This window comes from Ictalurus punctatus, chromosome 18 (assembly GCF_001660625.3).
Source record: "Ictalurus punctatus breed USDA103 chromosome 18, Coco_2.0, whole genome shotgun sequence".
Lineage (NCBI taxonomy): Eukaryota > Metazoa > Chordata > Actinopteri > Siluriformes > Ictaluridae > Ictalurus > Ictalurus punctatus.
In genome coordinates, this window is record NC_030433.2 from 5,160,068 (window position 1) to 5,181,982 (window position 21,915).

Sequence of the window (21,915 nt, forward strand, 5' to 3'; positions counted from 1 at the left end):
AGAACAGTGCAATACTTGTTTTATTCTTTATTTGTGTTTAAGGATTGGATCTCTGTGAACAATTTTGCACAGAATATATATTCAGATATTGCAGAAAAGGACACTGTGGTGTTTTAAAGAATAGTGTTGGAGATTTACCCTTTAACTAATATTCTCATATTTGTGCTGAAGTTGTAAAGCAGATGTTTCCTTAACTTATGCAAAGGAAAAAGACATGATGGTGTCATTAGAAAGTGCAGTTATATTAGTATTTATTTGATATTTTTTCATTTCAAGGTTTAGATATTTATTAACACTTTATTTATTTATTTATTCATCTATTTATTTATTTATTTATTTGACAAAATAGATTCTGATACTGTTGAATATTACATTGTGGTGTTGTAAAGAATACTGTAGTTAAATAAATCTTCACTGTGAAGCAACACTTAGGCTACTGTATTAGCACTGAAATGGAAATGATGAAATTTTTGAAAAATACAATGAATTACAAGGCTGTAGAGAACAGTGCAGTATTGCAGACTTATATACTGAGGTTTTAATTACATTATTTTAATATAGTCAGTCGTGAACTAACGTGGGCCGGTCTAAAGCATAAAACTCCAGGGCTGAAAATGAGTCCCACTCCGGCCCTGTTGCACAGTATTGCACAAATACTTCACACAAGTCCGTAAAGTCTTCTTTTTTTAATTTGAACGTTTTAATGTTGTAAATTTTTTGCTATTTTTAAAAATGATTTATTTGAAACATTGAAACAAACTAACAATTTAATTATACAAGAACATTTGTGCCTATTGAAACAAGTTTTTGAAGGACTGCTGTTTGACCAGAGTTAGTAGCCATGTTATAAAGGTGATGTTATAGTAAATCATCCCTCTTCATATGTGGCTGCTTTTTGCTTGGGTGCTTCTCCGCCACCCAGATAGCTCATATCTGGTCTTTGTAGAAGATACTTTGGAAAGAGAAGTTCGTTTTAATGGGCGTTTTGCTTCCTAACAGCATATGATTGTTGATGTATAAAGGTAAGTTGAACACAGATTGGAGTTGGATGCATGCAAAGTAAATTCAGTTGCATTTGTATAGCACTTTTTTTTCCCCCACAAAGCAGCTTTACAGAAATCCAGATGAGCAAGCCAGAGGTGAACGAAATACTGTAGGACCACCTGCTGAGAATATCTGAACAGAAATGAAATGCCTGGGAGATTTGATCAGTCTGTTACATGAGTGCAGTTTTGAAAATGTAAATGTTTATACTCTGATTAACGTATTATATTTTTATTGAGTTTTAAACCCAGGTACTCGGCATACCATTGTCTGAAGTAATTTGGAACACAGATTTGATGGAGCACTATGCTCTTCCTGAAATAGGATTGCATCTTGAAATGGCTGAGAAGCCGTTGCACAAAAGTGCAGTTTTTTTTTTTATGTCTATCTGGTTAATGTGAAACTTTTATAAACAGTCGAGTAGGTTTTCATGGTGGAGTTGTGTTGGATTTGTTGTCTCTGTGGCTGTTTTTTAAACACACATTTATGCATTAAAGTGAAAAAAGATTGCACATTAAGAAACATAAATAATGGCGCTTAATAAAATATGAAATAAATAGTACAAAGTAATGAACTTTATTCTTGTAGAGATGGCATTACACTGTAAAAGATGATAGCCCCATTACGTTATGTGAACTTTATTCTCCTCTTTAACTCAAGGTTTAGATGTTGAACAAGTTTATAAGTTTTCAAAAATCAAACCTAAAGTAATCATTGTCTTGACTTGGAAAACTTGTCAAAGGTAACCTTTTGAGTTGAAACAAAGTTTATCTTCAAGTTGAGTTTACTCACGTTTTTAACGCAGCAGGTGAACTTTTGTTCACCAGTTTAACCACCTGAAATGTTTTACAGTGTACTTTTATGCAGACCCATCTACTAATCGTTTTCTATTTTGTGTAGGGTCCCAAACACTTTGGAACATTTCACATTTACGTGTGTGCTGTTATAGGAAAATAATCACCTCAACATCGATTATTTTCCAAAAACAGCACGTTCTGATATGTTTTATTCTTCATGTATCACGGTAATTTGCCCATACTAGCCTTTTTTTTTTTTTAAATGAAAAAATGACACTTTGTATTTTTTTTTATCCTTTAAGGTTACATTTAATGCCGTGGAACATCCATGAAACATGTTAGCTCCTGTTAGCGCTTACATTATAGCAGCTATAGTATAAACGGTTGTCCCCAAAACCAGTCTCTTCCAACCCCCCCTCCTCTTTCTTGAAATTACAAAGCCAAAAAATACTAAACAGATAGCTAAATAAACATCTTGTCACAGAAAACTTCACCATATGAATTTACAAACAATTACAAAGTTTCTTTTTTTTCATGTAGCCTATTAATATGAAAAATAAATATCACCACCAGTGAGAATCAATAATTCAACAGCATTGTGGTATAATTATTAATAATGTGTGTAGGAATGTAAGTCTCTAGAGTTATTTGATTGACTAGAGAGGAAAAAAAAAATCACACTCTCGGCTGAGACAATAATTATAATTCTGTTTTTGAAGCTGAGGTCTGCTAAGATTTAATGTTGTCCCCCCCCCTTCAGATTTCATGCTAATTAACTATTTTTCTTTTTTCTTTTGTCTCTTAGGAGCTGAAAGAGGAGTTCACAAGAATACTGACAGCAAACAATCCACATGCTCCACAGAATATTGTCAGATACAGCTTCAAAGTAAAGTGTTTCCAAATTTGCATCACTTTTATCGCTATTTGCTAAACACATATTTTACAGGTTATGCCACTAAACACGCCGTATGTTCCTCAGGACCGCTCCTATAAGCCGATCAGCAGCGTGGATCAGTTGGCTGTTCACTTTGTGCTGGAGGGGAACCTTGTTCACAAGGATTCTGATGAGGCTCGAAGGCAAAGAGCTAGGCAAGGCTTTGCAGAAGGTAGGACGGTTACCATCTGTCAGAGTAAACATGAATAAACACATCATGATATCGTATTAATACTGACTGAATTGCTTATGGTTTTAGAACAAACAGTCACAGAGACAGAAAACATAGCAGAAAATGAGGATAAGCCTGAGACTCCGGTAATAAAAACAATACTCATAGCAGCACGTTGTAAGATGAAATGAAGTCAAACGGATGCGTCATAGAGGCGATGGAGCGTTGAATAGTCGTGTTGTTATGCAGGCTGATGGGGTTGAGGATGCGGGTGATGGAGAAGATGGTGCTGGAGAGGAGAGATCAGACAGCGTGGACGTCCAAGTGGGGAAGAAGGAGCGCAAAATCACCAACCAGTTCAACTTCAGCGAAAGAGCATCACAGACGCTCAACAACCCTCAGCGAGTAAGATTCAGCTTAGTCAATCCTGCAGTGTTTTCTCTAGCACAATTCATTTAAGTAAGGAGTAAAACACTTGCCCGCATACCATTATAGGGAATTAATCAGTGATGGGCTGGTGTAATGTGACATGAAGTTAATTAATTAACTAAAGTGGCACGTCCATAAATGTTACCGCAACCATTTGTCAGCAATTACATTGTTCAGAATTAAATAGCAACACGTTTGACTTTTTTTTTTTTTTTTTAATCCATTTATAGTTACATTTAATGTTGAGGAACATCCACGAAACAATCCTGTTAACATGTCAGGTTACAGAGAAACTGCAAAATCTTCTGTTCCATGGCGGAAAACTTACTGTTACAAAGCACTGATACTGGAGACTCCTTCCATAAGTCCAAGTGAATTTGGTGTTACTATAGAGTATATATTAACAATATCGTACTAGAACAAGTGCAAACCCGTGATTTGCCTTACAGCCGGATCTACCGTCAGAGCTGCTGTTATAGAAATCAACACCCTAACCCGTGTTCCGTGGATTTTTGTTAAAAGATACACTTTTGAGCTTCTTATACATTTATTTTCATACTTTTAGTACATTTTAAAAGAGTTTTTCAAAGATATTCTGCTTTAAATCAAAGGAAGAATTTAAAGCTGTGTCATTTTTACCAGAGTATTTATTTAGATGAGTGATTGCACTTTTACTTGAGTAAACAATTTAAGTACTTTCACATCCCTAATAATAATAATAATAATACAGTTTTTAAAATCGCATGAATTTGTATCTCTGTACTAGACAGAAAAGCACCACACATCAAGATTTCATTGGAAACCAAAACCAAATTATTTATATTTCTGCAGGAAAGAGCCTGCCAAACTGAACCTCCTCCTCGTGCCACCTTCTCCGCTACAGTCAATCAGGTAAGAGCTGGTAAATAAATCTGTGACTTTTGTAATTAAGCCATTTCATAGCTGTGTGATGATATATAAGATATACTGTAATTGTGTCTACATTGGGTCTGCAATGAAGATTAAGGTTAATACAATGATATATCTGTTATAGGGTTTATCACATAACAGGCTTTTTAATGTTTAACATTACTCAATCCTAAAAGCATAAACCATTCATTCAGTCTCTCAAAACAATACCTTAAATACTTGTAACGATATTCGTCCTAATGTATCATTCTTTTAGTAATCCCAAAAATTTCTGCCAGATTTTCAAAAGTTTCTTTTTCTTCATACTCACGTGTGCATGCTGATGGAAGCCACTAACTCATTTGCATTTGGGGACACCTACAAAACTCCACAAAGGGCAAAGGTCCCAGCAAACTAAAGTACAAAAGGTGAATTAGGTGGGACAGAGGCCAAAAAATGGAATTAGCCTAATAGGTTTAAAAATGTTATTATGCATTGTGTGGATCGTTTGGCCAGCAGGGGGCTCCTCCTGTTTCCCATTGCCCTGCTCACCAGCAATTAAACACAAAGCCATGAGACTCTACACACAGAAACCTAACAGTGTCCAGACTAATCTTATAACAGATTTGCAGCAAGAAAATAATTCATTTGTTTAAACTGACTGAAAATGTCTGTCAATTTCCGTTCCACTGGAGGAATGGAACACAAGTTTACTGTTAGAAAGGGTTAAGAAAAGGTTTTTTTTTTTTTTTTAAATAAAAAACAACAAAAAACAACCCCAATGTGGCATGAAAACTGAGAAATAAAAGATATCTACACAGTACCCGGGTGATCATGGACACCAAAGTACATCACTCAGGGAAACCGTTATGTTTAATAAGTTTTACGTTCAAACGTGTGTGTTTGTCACGTATCTCGTGTCTCTCCTATCTCTCCTAGGATATGAAAGTTTTTCCAACCTAACAGGAGTTTCAAATTCTTCACACAAATTGCGAGTGAATTCATTTGTAACCAGCTTTATAAATGAGGCCCATTCTGATAATGAAATAAATAAAACCTTATACACGTACAAATGCTTTGTGTGTGTTTGCAGTGGGAGATCTATGATGCCTATGTGGAGGAGCTCCAAAAGCAGGAGAAAAGCAAAGAGAAACAGAAGACCCTTTCATCTAAGAAGGAGGAAGACAAAGGGAAGAAGAAGACAGTGTTGGTGGAGAATCAGGTAGGAGCTTTGAGTCATTTGTGTTCATGAAAAGCATTCTTTCACTCATTAATGACATAAAGGATGAGCTGTGTAAATAGGACATTACTAGTAGGCTGACTGTAACACATCACAATGATCTCCTTTATCATTCAGAGCGATGATATTACCAAAGTGGCGAAGGTGGCCAAGATTATCGGGCGCATGGTGACTCAGAACACCTTTGATGACATCGCTCAGGGTAATTATTCTATCATATATAAAACTATCATGTAAGTGTTCACAATGTGTCAGTCTGTCTTTCTCCTGTCCTTTGTCCATGTTAGATTTTAAATACTTTGAGGATGCGTCAGATGAGTTCCGAGAACAAGAGGGCACTCTTCTGCCATTGTGGAAGTTCCAGTATGACAAAGCCAAACATCTCTCAGTAACTGCACTCTGCTGGTCTGTATGCACTGTACAACAACAAACATCACTGTTCAACACCCATTAAACTGGTAAACTAAACGAACTGTTCATTTCTCTTTACATCTAGGAATCAGAAATACAAAGACCTGTTTGCTGTAGGACTCGGGTCATGTGAGTTCACCTTTTAGAGTTTTAAACAGACATTTTGTGCTTAAATATTCCTTCCAAATGCAAATTTTGGATCGTTCTGTTATCTTTTTCGTCCAAGATGAGTTCACTAAGCAGTCTCGAGGCATGCTGCTCTTCTACTCCCTGAAGAACTCCACCTACCCAGAGTACATTTTCCACACTACATCTGGGGTCATGTGTCTGGATATCCACAAACAGCTGTCCTACCTGGTGGCGGTGGGTTTCTATGATGGCAGCGTTGCAGTGTATAACCTGAAGGAAGACAGACCTCAGCCTGTTTATAAGAGCACCGCCAAGTCGGGCAAACACACTGACCCGGTCTGGCAGGTAGGGGGCGCTCCGTTAGTGTTTTAGCACTAGTTACAGTAATCATGACAATTATCAGAAGTGATGCAAACTGCATAACAGATTTCATTGTGCACCAAATGTACAGCAACACAGAGAACATGGAGAAAGATCAAATAAAATGTGTTGTTTTTTAAAATTATTATTATTGCCATTTATACCATTCTCAATCCTGATTGGTCAGAAGCTCAGACAGCAGTGCCGGCTACAATGCAAATCACATATTTCTGTGCTAGTTCTAATACCTTATAGTTTCCATAATAACATCCAATTCACAGAGCCCTGTATGGCAGGGTAAGACTGAACATTTTATTCTGTCATGTCCTGAAAGAATCACATTTTGTCTTGTGACATCCTACCAGGTAAAGTGGCAGAATGATGACATAGACAAGAATCATAATTTCTGCTCGGTCTCCTCCGATGGCCGTGTGGTATCATGGACTCTTGTGAAGGTGTGTTTAATTGCTACAGTTCTCAGCTTTTTTTTTGTCTTCAGGCTCTATGTGATTTAATAACGGAAATTCCTTTGGTTTTTCAGAACGAGCTGCTCTTCACAGATATCATAAAACTCTCTATAAATGGGGCTGTTTCAGAAGGACAAGAGTACATGAAGATCCCTGACATGGGTAATAATCAGCCACCAACACCTCATTACATCATTAATCGTTTAGCATTCAGCTTGGGATGAGCTTACAAATAACTGCCATGAGCATTCTTCCTTTAAACTCCAGCATAGAGTTCAGTTATTTTGCTTTGACCACGTTGATTTTGGAATCTACAGTATTGTCCCTGCACAACATCCGGATGCTCGTCAATGCTATCTTCTTTTCTATTCCAGCCTGCGGAACGTCTTTTGATTTCCATAAACAGATCGACTACCTTTTCCTCGTTGGCACTGAAGAGGGGAAAATCCACAAAGTCAGTAACAGCTGTCTCTGAAGTTTATCATTAAAAGAGCACTCCACTGGTTTTAACTTGTGAACAGATTGCATACTAACAATACATCATTTCAGAAGAATCCCAAACTAGTTTTAACTGGTTTTAAATGACAAACACAGCATTACAAAAATGCACTTCAAAATGGTCTTTGTTAAAGTTGTGCTTAATTGCATTGCTATACTAATCGTTTTTAACACACTGTCCAAAAATATACAAGAAATGTATTTGAAATTTTTATGAAAACACGTATAGTATATGAATATTTTATGGTGTGTATTGATGTAAACATACTAACACAATTTTATGATGCAAGTATACTTTGTTTAATCTTTTGAGATTAATATAATGTTTTAGCATATTTTAATTAAGTACAAAAATTGACAACATACTTAGACAAAGCTCAGTAAATACAATTTAAAGTACTTTTTTTTTTTAAAACTAGCTATAACTTAGGAATATATGGTAGCTTGTTCAAATAAATTCATAAAGATACAAAGACACAAACACCCAGCATCACCTCTTGCATCATTTATTTACATTATAGTATAATATGCAGTGTACTACTTTGATCAATGTATAACATGAAATATACATGGGAAACTGGAATGAGGTAAATACTGCAGAGATTTGCATACTTTACTGCAGATATGAATGTTGTGCTGTAGGGACACACTAGAATCCCAAGTGCCTTGCAAAAAAGTTACCAGATCGTAAAAATTGTACACCCGTCTCACTTTATTGATGCTGAGGGGAATTGGGTGCAATCATTACCTTCTTATGTAGGCCCGAGTTGATAATATTATGTGTGATGTAACGGAAGAGTGTTGCCGACTGCTCCGTTTACACCCCTGCAAAATATAAAGTCTGGGTTATGCAGTATTTTCACATTTTTGCATGGAGCCTTATGGAGCTTTAGGGTTGCCCCTCGGATAGAGGTGATAAATCCCTGGCATTTGAAAAAGCAAGCTGAGCTGTATCTGTGTGGTGAGGATATTGTGGAGCAGTGATTTCAGGAGCGGTCTAATCCTCTCTATCGCAGAGACACAGCTCAGGCTTTAGTCTCTCTCTCGCGCGCTCTCTCTCTCTCTCTCTCTCTCTCTCTGAAGAATAACAGGCAATTTTGCTGCCTTTCTGGAGTGATCGTTGTTCTTCTAAACCTTCCTTGCATATCATGTATTGCATCCTTTTAGTGCATTCTTGTTTTGCATTTCTAACAGTAAGGAATGAAAAGAAGAGATGAAGGAACGAAGCATTCCAGTAGCACTGATTAACACACTTGGTGTAGTGCAAAATGTTCAAAATCTACCACGGGGGATGAGTGAGATTCGGAGTTTGTGTATGAATGTTATGAATGGATGATATCTAAGCCTGGTTCCATGTTTTCGTTTGCAGTGCTCCAAATCCTACTCTAGCCAGTTCCTGGAGACGTACACTGCACACAGCCTGTCTGTCGATGCCGTGAAGTGGAACCACTTCCATCCGAAAGTGTTCATCTCTTGTAGCTCGGATTGGACTGTCAAGATATGGGACCACACGATCACGTACGTACGCCTTTGTATTACAGAGCATCACAGCAACATCACGGCAAACGTAAACCAAAGACCATGTTATGTAAGGAATAAAAGAGGAGGTGGTCTACTGCAAAGCGGAGTTTCTGTTACGACCCTGAAGTTGTTTATTTTTTAAAGTTCTGAAGTGTTTTATTCCTCTTATACCACAGCAATTTGTCAACCATTACCATTTCGTATTTGCTAAATATCTGTTTATTACATCTGTGAGACAAGTTTTCACGTACATTATAGCAGCTATAAACGTTACCTCACAAGGCTCTAATGAAGTTAATAAAAAATTCATTTCCACAGCTAACCATTTTATGTGAAAGCACAAGGTTTTAAATGTGAGCGTTACAAAGTGCTGACACTGGAGACTCCTTCCATAAATGTTATATATTTCCTTACCTAAAGTTTCATCATGTTAACAGTTAAACTTCTTTGTGTTTTTATATTTGTTTATGTTTGTTGGCTTATTCTATGGGAATGAATCGTTACTATCAAAACATTAATATTTTAGAGCAAGCACATTAATAAAAACATGTGACTACTGTCAGAGCTGCTCTTATAGAATAGTAATCAGTATCTTTCGGCCAATTGGAAGAAACATTTCATAGCCTCGCTCCATAGAAACCATCGAAACTCTATTTATCTTTACGTTAAAAATAGCAAGCGTACATTAAATGCATTTAACTCCTACAGTTGTTATTAAAATAAACATAATTAGCTTGTCAAGACAATGATTTGACAAATCAGCGAGCCAATCCCAGTCTGCCAAAGAGAGAGCCCTGGGTGAGTGATGATTATAATTATGATGTCATTTTGACAAAGCGCACTATGCATGCTGGAGTCACATTATTCTGGGCTGTAGTTTCTAAGACAGGTTTACCGGTTCAACCCAAGTTCACCAGCAGAGGGCTCTAGTGCAGTAAAGAAGGAAATAGACAGCGGTCATCTCTCCTACAACGATCGTAAATAATTGAACGATTCTTTTGTAGGCATGCATTTTGGACCGGATTGCGTTCTTGAAAGTAAGCTGTATTGACGGTGAAAATGCGGAAGCGCTGTTCGGCGAAATGGGGAGCCACTTAGGTCTACATTAAGTGTAATAAATTCATCCACTCTCTGTTAGAGATGTAATGCTAACCTGCTCACACACTTGTCTCACTTTCTGTGAAGATTCACATAATCACTAGAACAAGTAGCAACAGTTTTGTTAGTTTTACTTCAGTTTTTATTTCTCCCTTTAAGACGTATGTTTGTGTTCATTTGTATTCGTACAGCACCTTTTCTTAACATCAGACAATGTTATGAAGCAGCGTCAGAGATATCTGGATTTAGATCTCTAATGAGCAAGCCAGAGGCAACAGTGCTGAGAAAAAGCTCCCTGAGAAAACTCGAGAAAGAAACCTTGAGAGGAACCAGACTTAAAAGGGAACACATTCTCTTCTGGGTGACACCGGAGAGTGCGATTAGAAGTCATTAAAAGTATACAGGTGTAGAATAGTACTAAGTGTGACGAAAGGATTTTCAGTATGAGTAGATTCTCTAGACCACTACCTTGAAAAACAAGTATTTTCTTTTAAGCCAGAAAAAAATTGAGGGATAGAAAATGCTGACCTTGCTGTCAAATGGAATATGATGTAACATAAAAACATGATCATTTAAAAATTAAAAAAAAAAAAAAAAAGACAAGTGGATTATGAATGAGAAAATATATGAATAGCAAGCATTAAACTGAAATATACTCAAATAATAGTATAGTGTATGTATGTCAATGTATTGCTGCATGAATAGTCCAAGTTGTAATTATCACTTGAAATTTGGTTTAATTTAACAATATGGCCTCCCCCCTACTAGGTAATTAATAGCATCATGTTTATATATTTAATACTGGCCTTGAATGGCATTTCATAGTTTCTTTGAGTGCATTTACAGCCTAAAACACAAATTTCAATGAGATATAATTAAATTGTCTTGGACTTGATACTTCATTTTACTGTGTATGAATAGTGCTTATAATTACATCTGACACCTGAATAATAACTCAACTCAATGAATATTAATCATCGTGAATAAGAGTCCTTGGATGAGCACAAGACAGTGTTTATGATTACAGCACATGAAATGTACACTTTTGGTACTCGGCTAGTATTTGAAGTGGTATGAGGTTGTTTTTGTTAGGAATTGTGGTCAGTGGAGATTCTAGACCAGGCGTGAATAGCTGTCCCTCTCGGCTGTCCGTACGTGATTGCATCACCCGGGACAGGGTCAGTGTGGCTTGAGAGAGAGTGAAAGAGAAAGATTCTGTGTGATAAAGAGGGAGACTGAGGGGACGATGTAGTCTTCTTTCTCCCTGCTCAGAATGACAACACCTCCCTGCACCTCTGAGCCACCAGGATTATATGATGCGCTTGATTTGGTGCGTGTGTGTGTGTGGTGGGGGGGATTCACTGAAAGGGAAAGACTGTGGGATGTGAAAGACACACATTTACTTACCACTAAATTTCTTTTCAAAGTCAAAGTAAATTTGACTGGGGAATTCGCACGCCTCAGTCTTATGAACCATAACGAACCAAGCAGGCAGGACTAGGGTCTAATTGGTTGTTTAAAAAAAATTTGAGGCGCACATAATTATTAATTATTATTATTATTATATTATGAGAGTGAATTTTTGCCTAATTGTTTTCTTACTCTTGCTTGGTGCACATCTTTCTCCATGCAGGATTAGATTCTGGCTACCCACGGAGTGCATTTAAGAGCAATTATTAATGCACAGTCCTCAGAATCTTTTCACTTGCATCTGTTCTCTCTGCTGTTCCAAGACACCCAGAGATTTCCACCAAGTAGGATTAACATAAGGCTTCTCCCATGTGTCTCTCAGGACCCCCATGTTCACCTTTGACCTGAACACAGCCGTGGGTGACGTGGCCTGGTCTCCGTACTCCTCCACTGTATTCGCTGCGGTCACCATTGATGGAAAGGTAAGCTGCTTCAGTCAGAAGCTAAGCTGCGTCAATCTGCTACTACTACACAATGCAAAAAGACATCGATACTAGAGATGGGAATCTGTAGACACGTCATAATTTCATTCAGTTTCAGTTCAGACTGTCACGCTGCCAGGATCTTAATACATCTTGGTGGTACTTTTAAACCATAACGTCATTTTCGTCCATGAAAATCACAAGGTTCTTCAATTGTCCTATATTAACATAAGAGTAACCTAATGAGCAAACTGTTAAGTGTTACACGTCCCTTCTGGACTTGTGTTTAACAACCTTGCTCGAATTGCTGGACCAATAAATTAGAGCTGCACAATTAATTGGATACATAATTTGCTTGCCAGGCTGGGACAAAGCAAGGACTTTTTCTGGAAAAACAAGACGACATACTTTTGTACTGTGCAGGAATTTTACTACAGCTACATTTGTTATGGGGGAACAAAATGAACCCAAAATGGGTTTGGCCTAAGGGTTTTCCTTCCCTCCTTCCTTCTATCCATCCAACCATCTATCCAACTATCCATCCATCCAAGCATTCATCCATCCATCCATCCAGCAAACTGGGTTGCATGGTTCCATGTTATTTATTTACAGGAAAAATGGAAGAACTTTATGAACAGGCATAGAATTGGTCAAATATAATAAATATAAATATATACATATAGTAATATAATATAATATAATATAATATAAGAGAAAATTATGATCTAAAATTCTTTTTTCCATTCGTATTTCTTACCCATTTATGTACTTGAGAGACCGGCAACAGTCAGAAATTGCTATAGTATGATCTTTCTTAATAATCATAATAATAATAAACTTTATTTTATAGAGCACCTTTAAAAGCAGCTTCTCTTGCATCAAACCTTGTTGCTGCCATTTTTATTACCGTTTATTCGTAATATTTTGTGTAAATATTATCTCCACTCACTGTTGAGCTTTAGCCTGAAGTGTTTGGCAGTGAACACAATGCTGATGTCATGCAGTAATAAAATGATGGTGAGAGTTGTGAGTAATTACTTGTGATGACGCTCTCATTATTTACAAAGAAATACGAAACTACTCACAGCAACAGAAGCACACACACACATACGCTTCAAGGAGTGTAATAGGTGTTAATGAAACAGCATAGCAGCTACATGATGGGATTCCACTGATTCCTGCTGATTCATAATGCTGCATAATCACCTGAACATCACACACACTCCGTCGCCCATGTCTGTTTGTGTTAGTGTACAGGAGCAGCCATTAACCTGCCTGACATTAACTATTAGAACAGATGCCGAAGACATGTCTGGTTCCTTCAGCTCCACTGCACATACACAATAGAAGGTGACAGGTCGCTCATGTCACCTGTGTGCACTGTCGAGCTTTTTGAGCTTGTGGTAAAAAATGGCAGTAACCAAAATGTTTCTGCTACTACATATTTATAAATATCAGTGCTGGGCCTCTTGTGTAATGTATCTCTGAGTCTCACAAGATGGAGCAGATGCCTGGATGACACAGGTCTTGAGTTTGTAGTGCGGAAAAAAAAAAAAAAAAATCTAAATCTGTACTGTTTGTAGTAGCTGTGAATGGAAAAAGTCATCTCAAGTCTTTCTAGACATTTATTATGTAACGGGTTTGGTGTTATAGGAATATATCAGGATGGGACGATACGATGAAGCCGTTACTATTACCACCCTGAAGGTGAACGGTTTTATTCCTCTTCTACCATGGCAATTTCCCCCAAATTACAGTTTTTAAAAAAATATTTATTACAGAATGACACGTCTTACTTTTATCCATTTATAGTTACATTTAAAGAACGTCTGCAAAATAAGTTAGTTACTGTTACGTCATAGCAGCTATGAGCTATGAACAGTCATTCACTCACTGGAGACTCCTTCAGTGATACAATAAAAAAAAATACAATTGTTCATCCTGTTAATGCAATAACTCACTGTAATATCTATTGCAGAGGATAAATAATTAATATAATCCAGTTCATTGTCACTGCTTATATACAGTGCCCTCCACTAATATTGGCACCGTTTCCCAAATATGAGCAAAGAAGGCTGTGAAAAATGGTGTTTCTTGTTTAACATTTTGAAATACTCTGCTCTCATGGATATCAAACAATTGCAAATACGACACAGGTTTATCAAAAAAAAAAAAGAGTCTCTGTTAAATATAGGTGTGCAACAATTATTGGCACCCCTATGAATTCATATGAGAAAATATATCGATATATTTATATCAATGGGAATATACTTTGAATATATTTTTCTCGTTTGAATGATCTCCTATGAAATGATGGTGCAGTTCTTTTGAGTTGCTGATTTATGTTGTCATTACTTATGCTCATTTGGAAACTGTGAAGCAAGCCAAGCTTGTGCATTAAATGGCAGAACATCTCATTTTTCTAGTAGCAGACAAGGGCAAAATACTAGAAAGGTTTAGACGCATCTTTAATTTTCAATTGAAGACAACGTAAAGTGAGTGGAAGCCAATACAAAGCTTCCTTAAAAGAATAATCCTGCTGCTTGAAAGTTTGATAGACTCCTTGTACTGCACTGGAACTATGGAGAAAAACTGTGTTTATTACCTAGCTAGTGTGAATGTAGGGGTTATACAGTGGCAGCTACATTATATGGCCAAAAGTTTGGGTCTTCTCCAAACTGTTGCCACAAAGTAGGAAGCATAGAGTTGTCTAGAATGTCTTTGTACCCTGTAGAATCATAATTTCCCTTCCCTGGAGCTAAACGTGTTCCAGCATGACAGTGCCCCTGTACCGTACACAAAGCGAGGTCTATTAAGACATGTTTTGCCAAGGTTGGTTCGGAAGAACTCAAGTGGTCTTCACAGAGTTCTGACCTCAACCCCAGTGAACACCTTTGGATTGAATTTGAAATCTGACAGAACACCAGGCCTTTTCGCCTGACATCAATGGCTGACCTTGTGGCTAAAAGCACACAAATTCACTCACGGCCATGCTCCACAGCCAGCGGTAAGCCTTCCCAGAAGAGTGGAGGCTGTTAAAGTAAAAATGTGGGGACCAATGACATATTAATGCCCATAGTTCTGAAATGGGATGTTTAACAAGCACTTAAGGGAGTGGCGGTCAGGTGTCCTTATACTTTTGGCCACGGATGTTCGGTCTGAGAGAGGCTACTTTATAGGAATGTGTATTCTGCTCTTGTTTCAATCCTCATGGGATACTTCATTAAAGAAGGCCATTTTGTACGGTGCATCTGTGAGCGTTTCTTGTTTTTGACTGTTTACAGCCGTGCCAGTTGGCGTTAGCTAATTCGAGCTTCACTCTGTTAGATTGGAGTTGCGTGGTGTATCACGGAGCTGTTCCTGGCTCTAGGGTCTTTCTTAGTGCCAGTCGGATTGTGTGCCAGCACGAGTGTGCGAGTCACACTGTGGAAATAAGTAGCAAGTGCCAGAGTCGCAGTAAGACTGGCATCTCTCCAGAATTCTGCTCCTCTCCTTGAGGCTAGAATATTCTACGGTCTGGTACATTAATCTCAAATAGGACACAAAGACTGAATCATACTGTACCGATACCTTCACAGCTTCTATACTGAAAGTAACCATTCTTGTAGAATGCTGTTGTGTACATCAGTTAGTTTATACACTCAGAGCAGCATTCCTGAAACTCAGCTGCTACGTGACTCCACCACAGAGCCATGCTGTTGGTCAGTATGTGACTGTGTGTTTCAGTGGTCCTCCTACAGTTACAGATGGCTTCTCCAGCCCTTATGTGTGTATTTTTGTGTTTGCGCCCCTGCCTCAGCTGCTTAGAATAGAGAAGTGCATTTGGTAATGCTCTCTGACTAACTATGAGCCATGCTGCTTGACTAATACTTTACCACGGGCACTCTCAGCCTCTGTCCCCTGACTTTCACTGGCTGTCTTGCTGAGGTGGGTGGCCTAATGGCCATGAAATATGATCAGCACCATAATTAGCCACATTTTTTCTCTCTTTTAATTCCCTTTCTAACTCTTTCTCTCATTCTCTTTATTTATTGCTTATCAGATTGAGATGTTCAAACTGTCAATTGCAGTCTTCATATATTTCTATATATACACGTTATTTTCTATCTATCACCTGCACTGACCGTCTCTGTGTGTGTGTGTGTGTGTGTGTGTGTGTGTGTGTGTGTGTGTGTGTGTGTGCGGGGGGGGGGGGGGGGATATTGTTATGAGATGCTTTTGACTGGGGACAGACTGCATCATTTGTTTGTGAGCTTGAGCTGCTTCCTCTAATGCAGTGGTGTCAGACTGCAGAGTTAAACTCCTCTGCTAAGTAACAGTGTATTTCTGGGATAAAATCGTTCTGTTAGATAAAAGAAAATGCAAATCTCTGTAGGTGTATGACCCTTCTGGACTTGTGTTTAACAACCTCGCTCGAGTTGCTGGACCAGTAAATTAGAGCCGCACAGTTAATTGGATACATAATTTGCTTGCAAGGCTGGGACAAAGCAAGGACATCTGGAAAAACTGAATCCTTTTGTACTGTGCAGGAATTTTACTACACCTACATTTGGTATGCTAAAATGTGTTTGGCTGAAGAGTTTTCCTTCCCTCCTTCTTTCTATCCATCTATCCAGCCAGCTTTCCTTCTATCCATCCTTCCTACCTTCCATCCATCCATTTATTTGTCCTTCCTTCCTTGCATTCATCTGTTCATCCCTCCATCCATCCATCCTCCCTTATATATACATAAAAACCCAAAGTAGGCATGGCCAAAGGGTTTTCCTTCCCTCCTTCTTTCTATCCATCCATCCATCCATCTTTCCTTCTCTGCATTCATTTTTCCTTCTATCCATCCTTCCTACTTTCCATCCATCCATCTTGAGACATGGTGACTCTGAAGGCCATATCATATGATTTACATCACTTTTAACTTAACCAAACCATTCAGTGAGCCATCATGCCCTGTGGATTGGGGTGGGGTTATCCTGGAAGAGACCACAACCGCAGTTCTTATGGTGATCAGTACTTTGCATTGATTTGCAGTGAACCTTTAAGCTCGGGAACACATGGGTCAATGCAAATGTTTTAGAAAAATGACTCCTACAAAAATGTTGTCGCAATCATTGTCATTTTTGACTTGCACATTTGAGCGACCGTATTTACTGATAGAGTTGTCACTTTAGACACTACTCTGTTTGAAACAGTAACCCTCTTTCAAAGTTACCTAGATCTTTTCCTCTGGCAAGCTTGTTCCAAAATGGAGGTCAGCTGGGCCAGCTCAACATTTATAAACAGTACATACACCAAGCTTAGTAAGATGCTAATTGATACCTCCACTCATTTTTTTCTTTCGTTTTTCACTTTGCCTTTATTAGCCAGAGTTAAACTACCCTAATCCTGCTCTTCAATCTATCTCACAGGTGCATGTCTTTGACCTGAGTATCAACAAATATGAAGCCATCTGCCAGCAGTCTGTAGTGTCTAAGAAGACCAAGCTCACTCACATTGAGTTTAACCCCGTGTACCCCATCATTATTGTGGGAGATGACCGAGGCTACGTCACCAGCCTGAAGCTCTCGCCCAACCTCCGCAAGAAGCCAAAGGTAAAAATGCTATACTCTCCCAAAATACTCACAGGAGCTCCTGGCTGCTAGCCTCAGGCACTAAATTGTGATCTATTTAGGTCAGTATATTCATACTTAAGGCTAATTAATAATAGGCTTGATATCTATTTTCACTTAGCTTTAGTTTTAATGTCATTAAGCCGAGACAAGATTTGGATTTCGTACCTCATATAAACTATAAAAACCCCGAAGAACATATTCAGTCTGTGAGCCAATCCTACTGTGGGAAATTTCACATTTATTATTGATCAAAGAGCAGAAAAATAATTTAGTAGTATGAACTCATTGTATCATTGTGTAACACTTTAACCCAGTCATCCCTGCTTCTCAATTTTTCTTTTGGATCTTGATTCCATTTTCTTCCAGCGTATATGTTTTACCAGTTCCCACCCACTGTCTCGTTCTCGTACGATGCCCACCAATCCGGGATGGTGAGGGCGAACATGCTTGAATGAGAGCACTAACTCTTATTTTGCACGTTCAGGAACGTTTTATTCCTCTACCTTTTCCAAATTACATTCTTAATTCATTTAAGCACAACACGTCATACATTTGATCCATTGTAGTCACATTTACTGCTGTGGAACGTCCATGAAACGGTCTTGAAGTTAATGCAGCTTGTCATGTTACCGAGAGACAGGAAAGAAAACTGGAGACTCCTTCCATAAATATTAAATAAATAAATATGTCATTCACCATGTCAACAATTATAACAGCTCATTTCTTATTCCATTTATAATAACCCATACAAGAAACCATAATGTATTAGGACAAGCACATCGATATAACAGATGCACTACTGTCAGAGCTGCTGTTATAGGAAAATGAATCAACACCTTCCGAGCAGTCAGAGCTGCGAATTCAACAGCGCTGTGGTATTATGTTTTAACATTCTGCTCTGTTCCATATGAGAGCAGTATGTACTGTAAGCTCTGAATGATGTCTTACAGTGCCGAGGTCTTTCTGAGCAAACGGTCATCTCTTAGCTCATTTGCTTATTTTCTTCTCTCAATCATTCATATTCAGTCATAATCATGCTGGTTCTCTATTTTAATCCCGATTAACAAGCGCCCTGTCCTCTACATCAAGCTACTCGGTATTCATGCATTTATTTGCATTATTCATGCCAGTGATTGTGGGTTTTTCGTCTGGAGTGAATCAGTGATCATGAGTAAGACCTAAGCCTGCACTGAACGGGATAAATAACAGTGTCACGTAGACTGAGCTGCTCCCTGCAGATAATGATCATCTCTGAGCTTCCTCTCTCTCTTTCTCTCTCTGTATCATATTCCCCACCACACTCGATATGCTTTAGGGACATGCCGCCATCTGGGAGTTTGCCAAAATGAATAAGTGTGTCTTTTGTGATTGCAAAAACACAAATCTGTGTGGCCACTACTGCTCTGCTTCACCTTCGAAATGTTTCGCCAAAATACAGCAGCTGTGGTGATAAATGTCACAGGCCAACGTTGCACCATGGAATGGTAAGGAGATGCTGTTATATACACTACCTAATGTACCAGGAGTTACTAGGATGGAAGGTAATATGTAAGGACAATGGGGCATGATGTCATGGGAAAATAATCAATAACGGGGTAGAGCGACGCCACCCGACACAAAGCGGAGTCACTAACGCCACACCCAAGTTTATTATTTACCTACTTCGTATACCTGATTCTTCGTATACCATAGCAGTTGGACGATTGGATATTTTACTGTATGTATAAACGCACCACACGTACAGTTTATCCATTTAGAATTACGGTTCATGTTGTACAATGTCCACAAAACAAATTCCATTTACAGCACTCATTCCCTCACCAGCCTCTCTTTCTCTCTCGCTTGAAGTTGAACAAGACAAAAAAATCGCAGCTTGTTATGTTACCAAGGAACCAAAAAGCCCTCTGTACTAAAGACTTTCCCGGGAAAACCTAAAGTTACAGTGTTACGAAACGCTGACACTGGAGACTTCTTCCATGAATGTCACATTAACGTTTCCTAAGAGAAAACTTTACCTTATCAAAGACTATAAGTCTTTCTTTGTTAAATAACATGAATTTGAAACAGTGATTTTGCGCTATTCTAGACTCTGAATGAGCCGTTACTGTAGAAACCATAACGTATTAGAACGAGTGTATTAATATAAACCCTTGATTTGAATCGCACCCAGAGCTGCTGTTAGAGGAATTGAATCAGATTGGAGAATCCAACAGCGCTGTGGTATAAGCTTTAATTAGCGCTGATGTGTCACTGAAGAAGCTCCTGTTTTAGAATTTCACGTCTTTATTCTATACGTTCTCTGAAAAGATGGATTAGTGAAAGACTTTTATACCGATTGCTAAATTAATCAATACGCTGCTCTCATAGCTGCTAAGAAAGTAGAAAAAACACAACAAAACAACAGTCCACATCTTGTGGTGGTCTTTTACAAATTCGATCAAGTCTGACCTTTATGATTCCCAAGCTGTGAATTAGCCCGCTCGAGGGGTGTGTGTGTGTGTGTGCGTGCGACTGTGTGTTTTAGATCAATGTGGTCATGGTGTGGGTTAAAGGATAACGCAGAGTCTATGACGGTGACAAAAAGAGCAAAAAGACTCGACAGTGAGCGGTGTTCGTGCACAGTACTGCAGGAACATCCTCCAGGCCTGCTTTAATCCTATTATTCCGGCTCACTGTTATAAAAAGGCCAAATCTAAGCTCGTACTAAGCTCAAATCTTGTTTATATGATCAGATTTGATCCTCAATCCTATGGCCTTGATCTTATAAAATCTTATCATAAGGATGAAAAGAAATCAAGATTTGTTTAATCTGAAAATGACTTGATTTGATTTTTTTTTTTTTAAATTTATACGCAAACTGTGAAGTGTGCATGCTCACTTTTTCAATGTTGGTAACTTTTAGTCAGAGTGACGTAGAGCGAGTCCACGAGGACGCAAGATCGCATAATGAGAAATGGCTGAAATCCCCAGAACAACTGTGGCAGATTCTCCAACATGTTCAGTAAAACTTACCAGCTAGTTTCCTTATAAAACAAATTGCACATGAGACTACTGATGCTTTAAAAAAAACAAATAAATAAATAAAAAGGTTTTCAGACCAAATATTGATTTTGTTTAGTTTATTACTGTTTAATGCAGTTATTTTTGACAGCATCTTTGCTTTACAGCTTTACAGGAAGAGCCATGTGAAAACCCATATTTAAAGTAAGATTGTACTGCAAATTGAGTTTCTTCTTAATAAAATAGATTGAATAAACATATTCAAATGAACGTATAAATAAATAAATAAATAAATAAATGTAATTAAAGTACTACAAAATATCTTTTTTTATTGTTGTCACTAAAATTAAGTTCTGCACCATTATGCATTTATGATTAGACTTTTGTAACATAAGTATTTTATGAGTCATTTCAGAGTCTCATTTCGTTTCAGACCAAAGCATTTCCAGACTACAGATGTGCCTCTGCTTTTCCTCCTCAGTTACAATCTCAATCCTTGCTGTTTTGTTTTTTCTTTCTGAACTCTGATCTAATAGTTAATAATGTATTATTGTGGAAATTTATCTCCCGATAACTAAAAAAAATATATGACCAGTCTTAATCTGTATGTCCACAATTATAATCATTCTACACACGTCTTTGTAGATATGATCTCAGGACACTTGATGAAAAAAAAAACATGGAATCCCCAAAAGGGGCAAGATTTAGGAGTAAAAAATTAGCCTGTCCAGAACAAGGCGTGATGCCGTAGGAAAATAATCAGTGTGCGTTAGTGTGATGCAGTTACCACGCTCAAGTTTTCCAATAACTGCAAGAGCTGAAGCTTTTATTACTTTGTGCACCACAGCAGTTTGCCAACAATTACAATTTGCTTTTAATAATTTAAGAACATCATACATTATAAGAAACATATTCGTTCCTGTCATCACTTACATTATAGCAACTATAAAAAAAAAAAAAAGTTTATTTCTCTCTTGAAGTAAAAAAAAAAAATCAACAACAAAAAACACAGCTGGTCATGTGACCAATAAACTGCCAAGCACAACACAGATTTTCCTGCATCAGGAAACCTAAAGTTACAGCTTTAGCTCTGTTTCAAAGCCCTGACACTGGAGACTCCTTCCAAAATGTCGCGTCATATCAACCATTAAAGACGTTTTTAAATCTGCGTATGTGGAGCACTCATCATGTAAGTCCCTGTGCAAGCTGTTTCTATAGAAGCGATAACGTATTAGAACGAGTGCGTTTATATAAACCTGTGATTTGCCTGCACTACTGTCAGAGCTGCTGTTCTAGAAAATTAATCAACACCTTCTGACCGATCATTTGAGAATTCTTCAGTGCTGGAGTATAAATCACAGCTCAAAGTGTCAGGCGTTGAATTCATCGCAAGTTGCCATGCCCTCACTTTAGTGTATTACTTGTCAGC

At 38.0% G+C, this 21,915-nt stretch overlaps 1 protein-coding gene across 2 annotated transcripts in view; it reads left to right on the forward strand.

Annotated features, from left to right (window-relative positions):
• dnai1.2 (dynein, axonemal, intermediate chain 1, paralog 2) overlaps positions 1-21,915 on the forward strand; it is a 33,427-nt gene that overhangs the window by 4,055 nt on the left and 7,457 nt on the right. The window contains exons 4-20 of one of the 2 annotated variants that reach the window (XM_017493485.3): positions 2,647-2,727; positions 2,821-2,947; positions 3,035-3,093; positions 3,197-3,352; positions 4,208-4,267; positions 5,358-5,486; positions 5,622-5,706; positions 5,792-5,909; positions 6,001-6,044; positions 6,142-6,389; positions 6,770-6,859; positions 6,946-7,033; positions 7,246-7,325; positions 8,739-8,887; positions 11,781-11,880; positions 17,283-17,465; positions 17,853-18,255. In XM_017493485.3, coding sequence (XP_017348974.1) covers positions 2,647-2,727; positions 2,821-2,947; positions 3,035-3,093; positions 3,197-3,352; positions 4,208-4,267; positions 5,358-5,486; positions 5,622-5,706; positions 5,792-5,909; positions 6,001-6,044; positions 6,142-6,389; positions 6,770-6,859; positions 6,946-7,033; positions 7,246-7,325; positions 8,739-8,887; positions 11,781-11,880; positions 17,283-17,465; positions 17,853-17,921 — 1,866 coding nt within the window. In that variant the 3' untranslated portion in view covers positions 17,922-18,255. Of the gene's footprint in view, positions 1-2,646; positions 2,728-2,820; positions 2,948-3,034; positions 3,094-3,196; positions 3,353-4,207; positions 4,268-5,357; positions 5,487-5,621; positions 5,707-5,791; positions 5,910-6,000; positions 6,045-6,141; positions 6,390-6,769; positions 6,860-6,945; positions 7,034-7,245; positions 7,326-8,738; positions 8,888-11,780; positions 11,881-17,282; positions 17,466-17,852; positions 18,256-21,915 lie in introns of those variants that run through there. The other variant, XM_017493484.3, reaches the window with a different exon arrangement.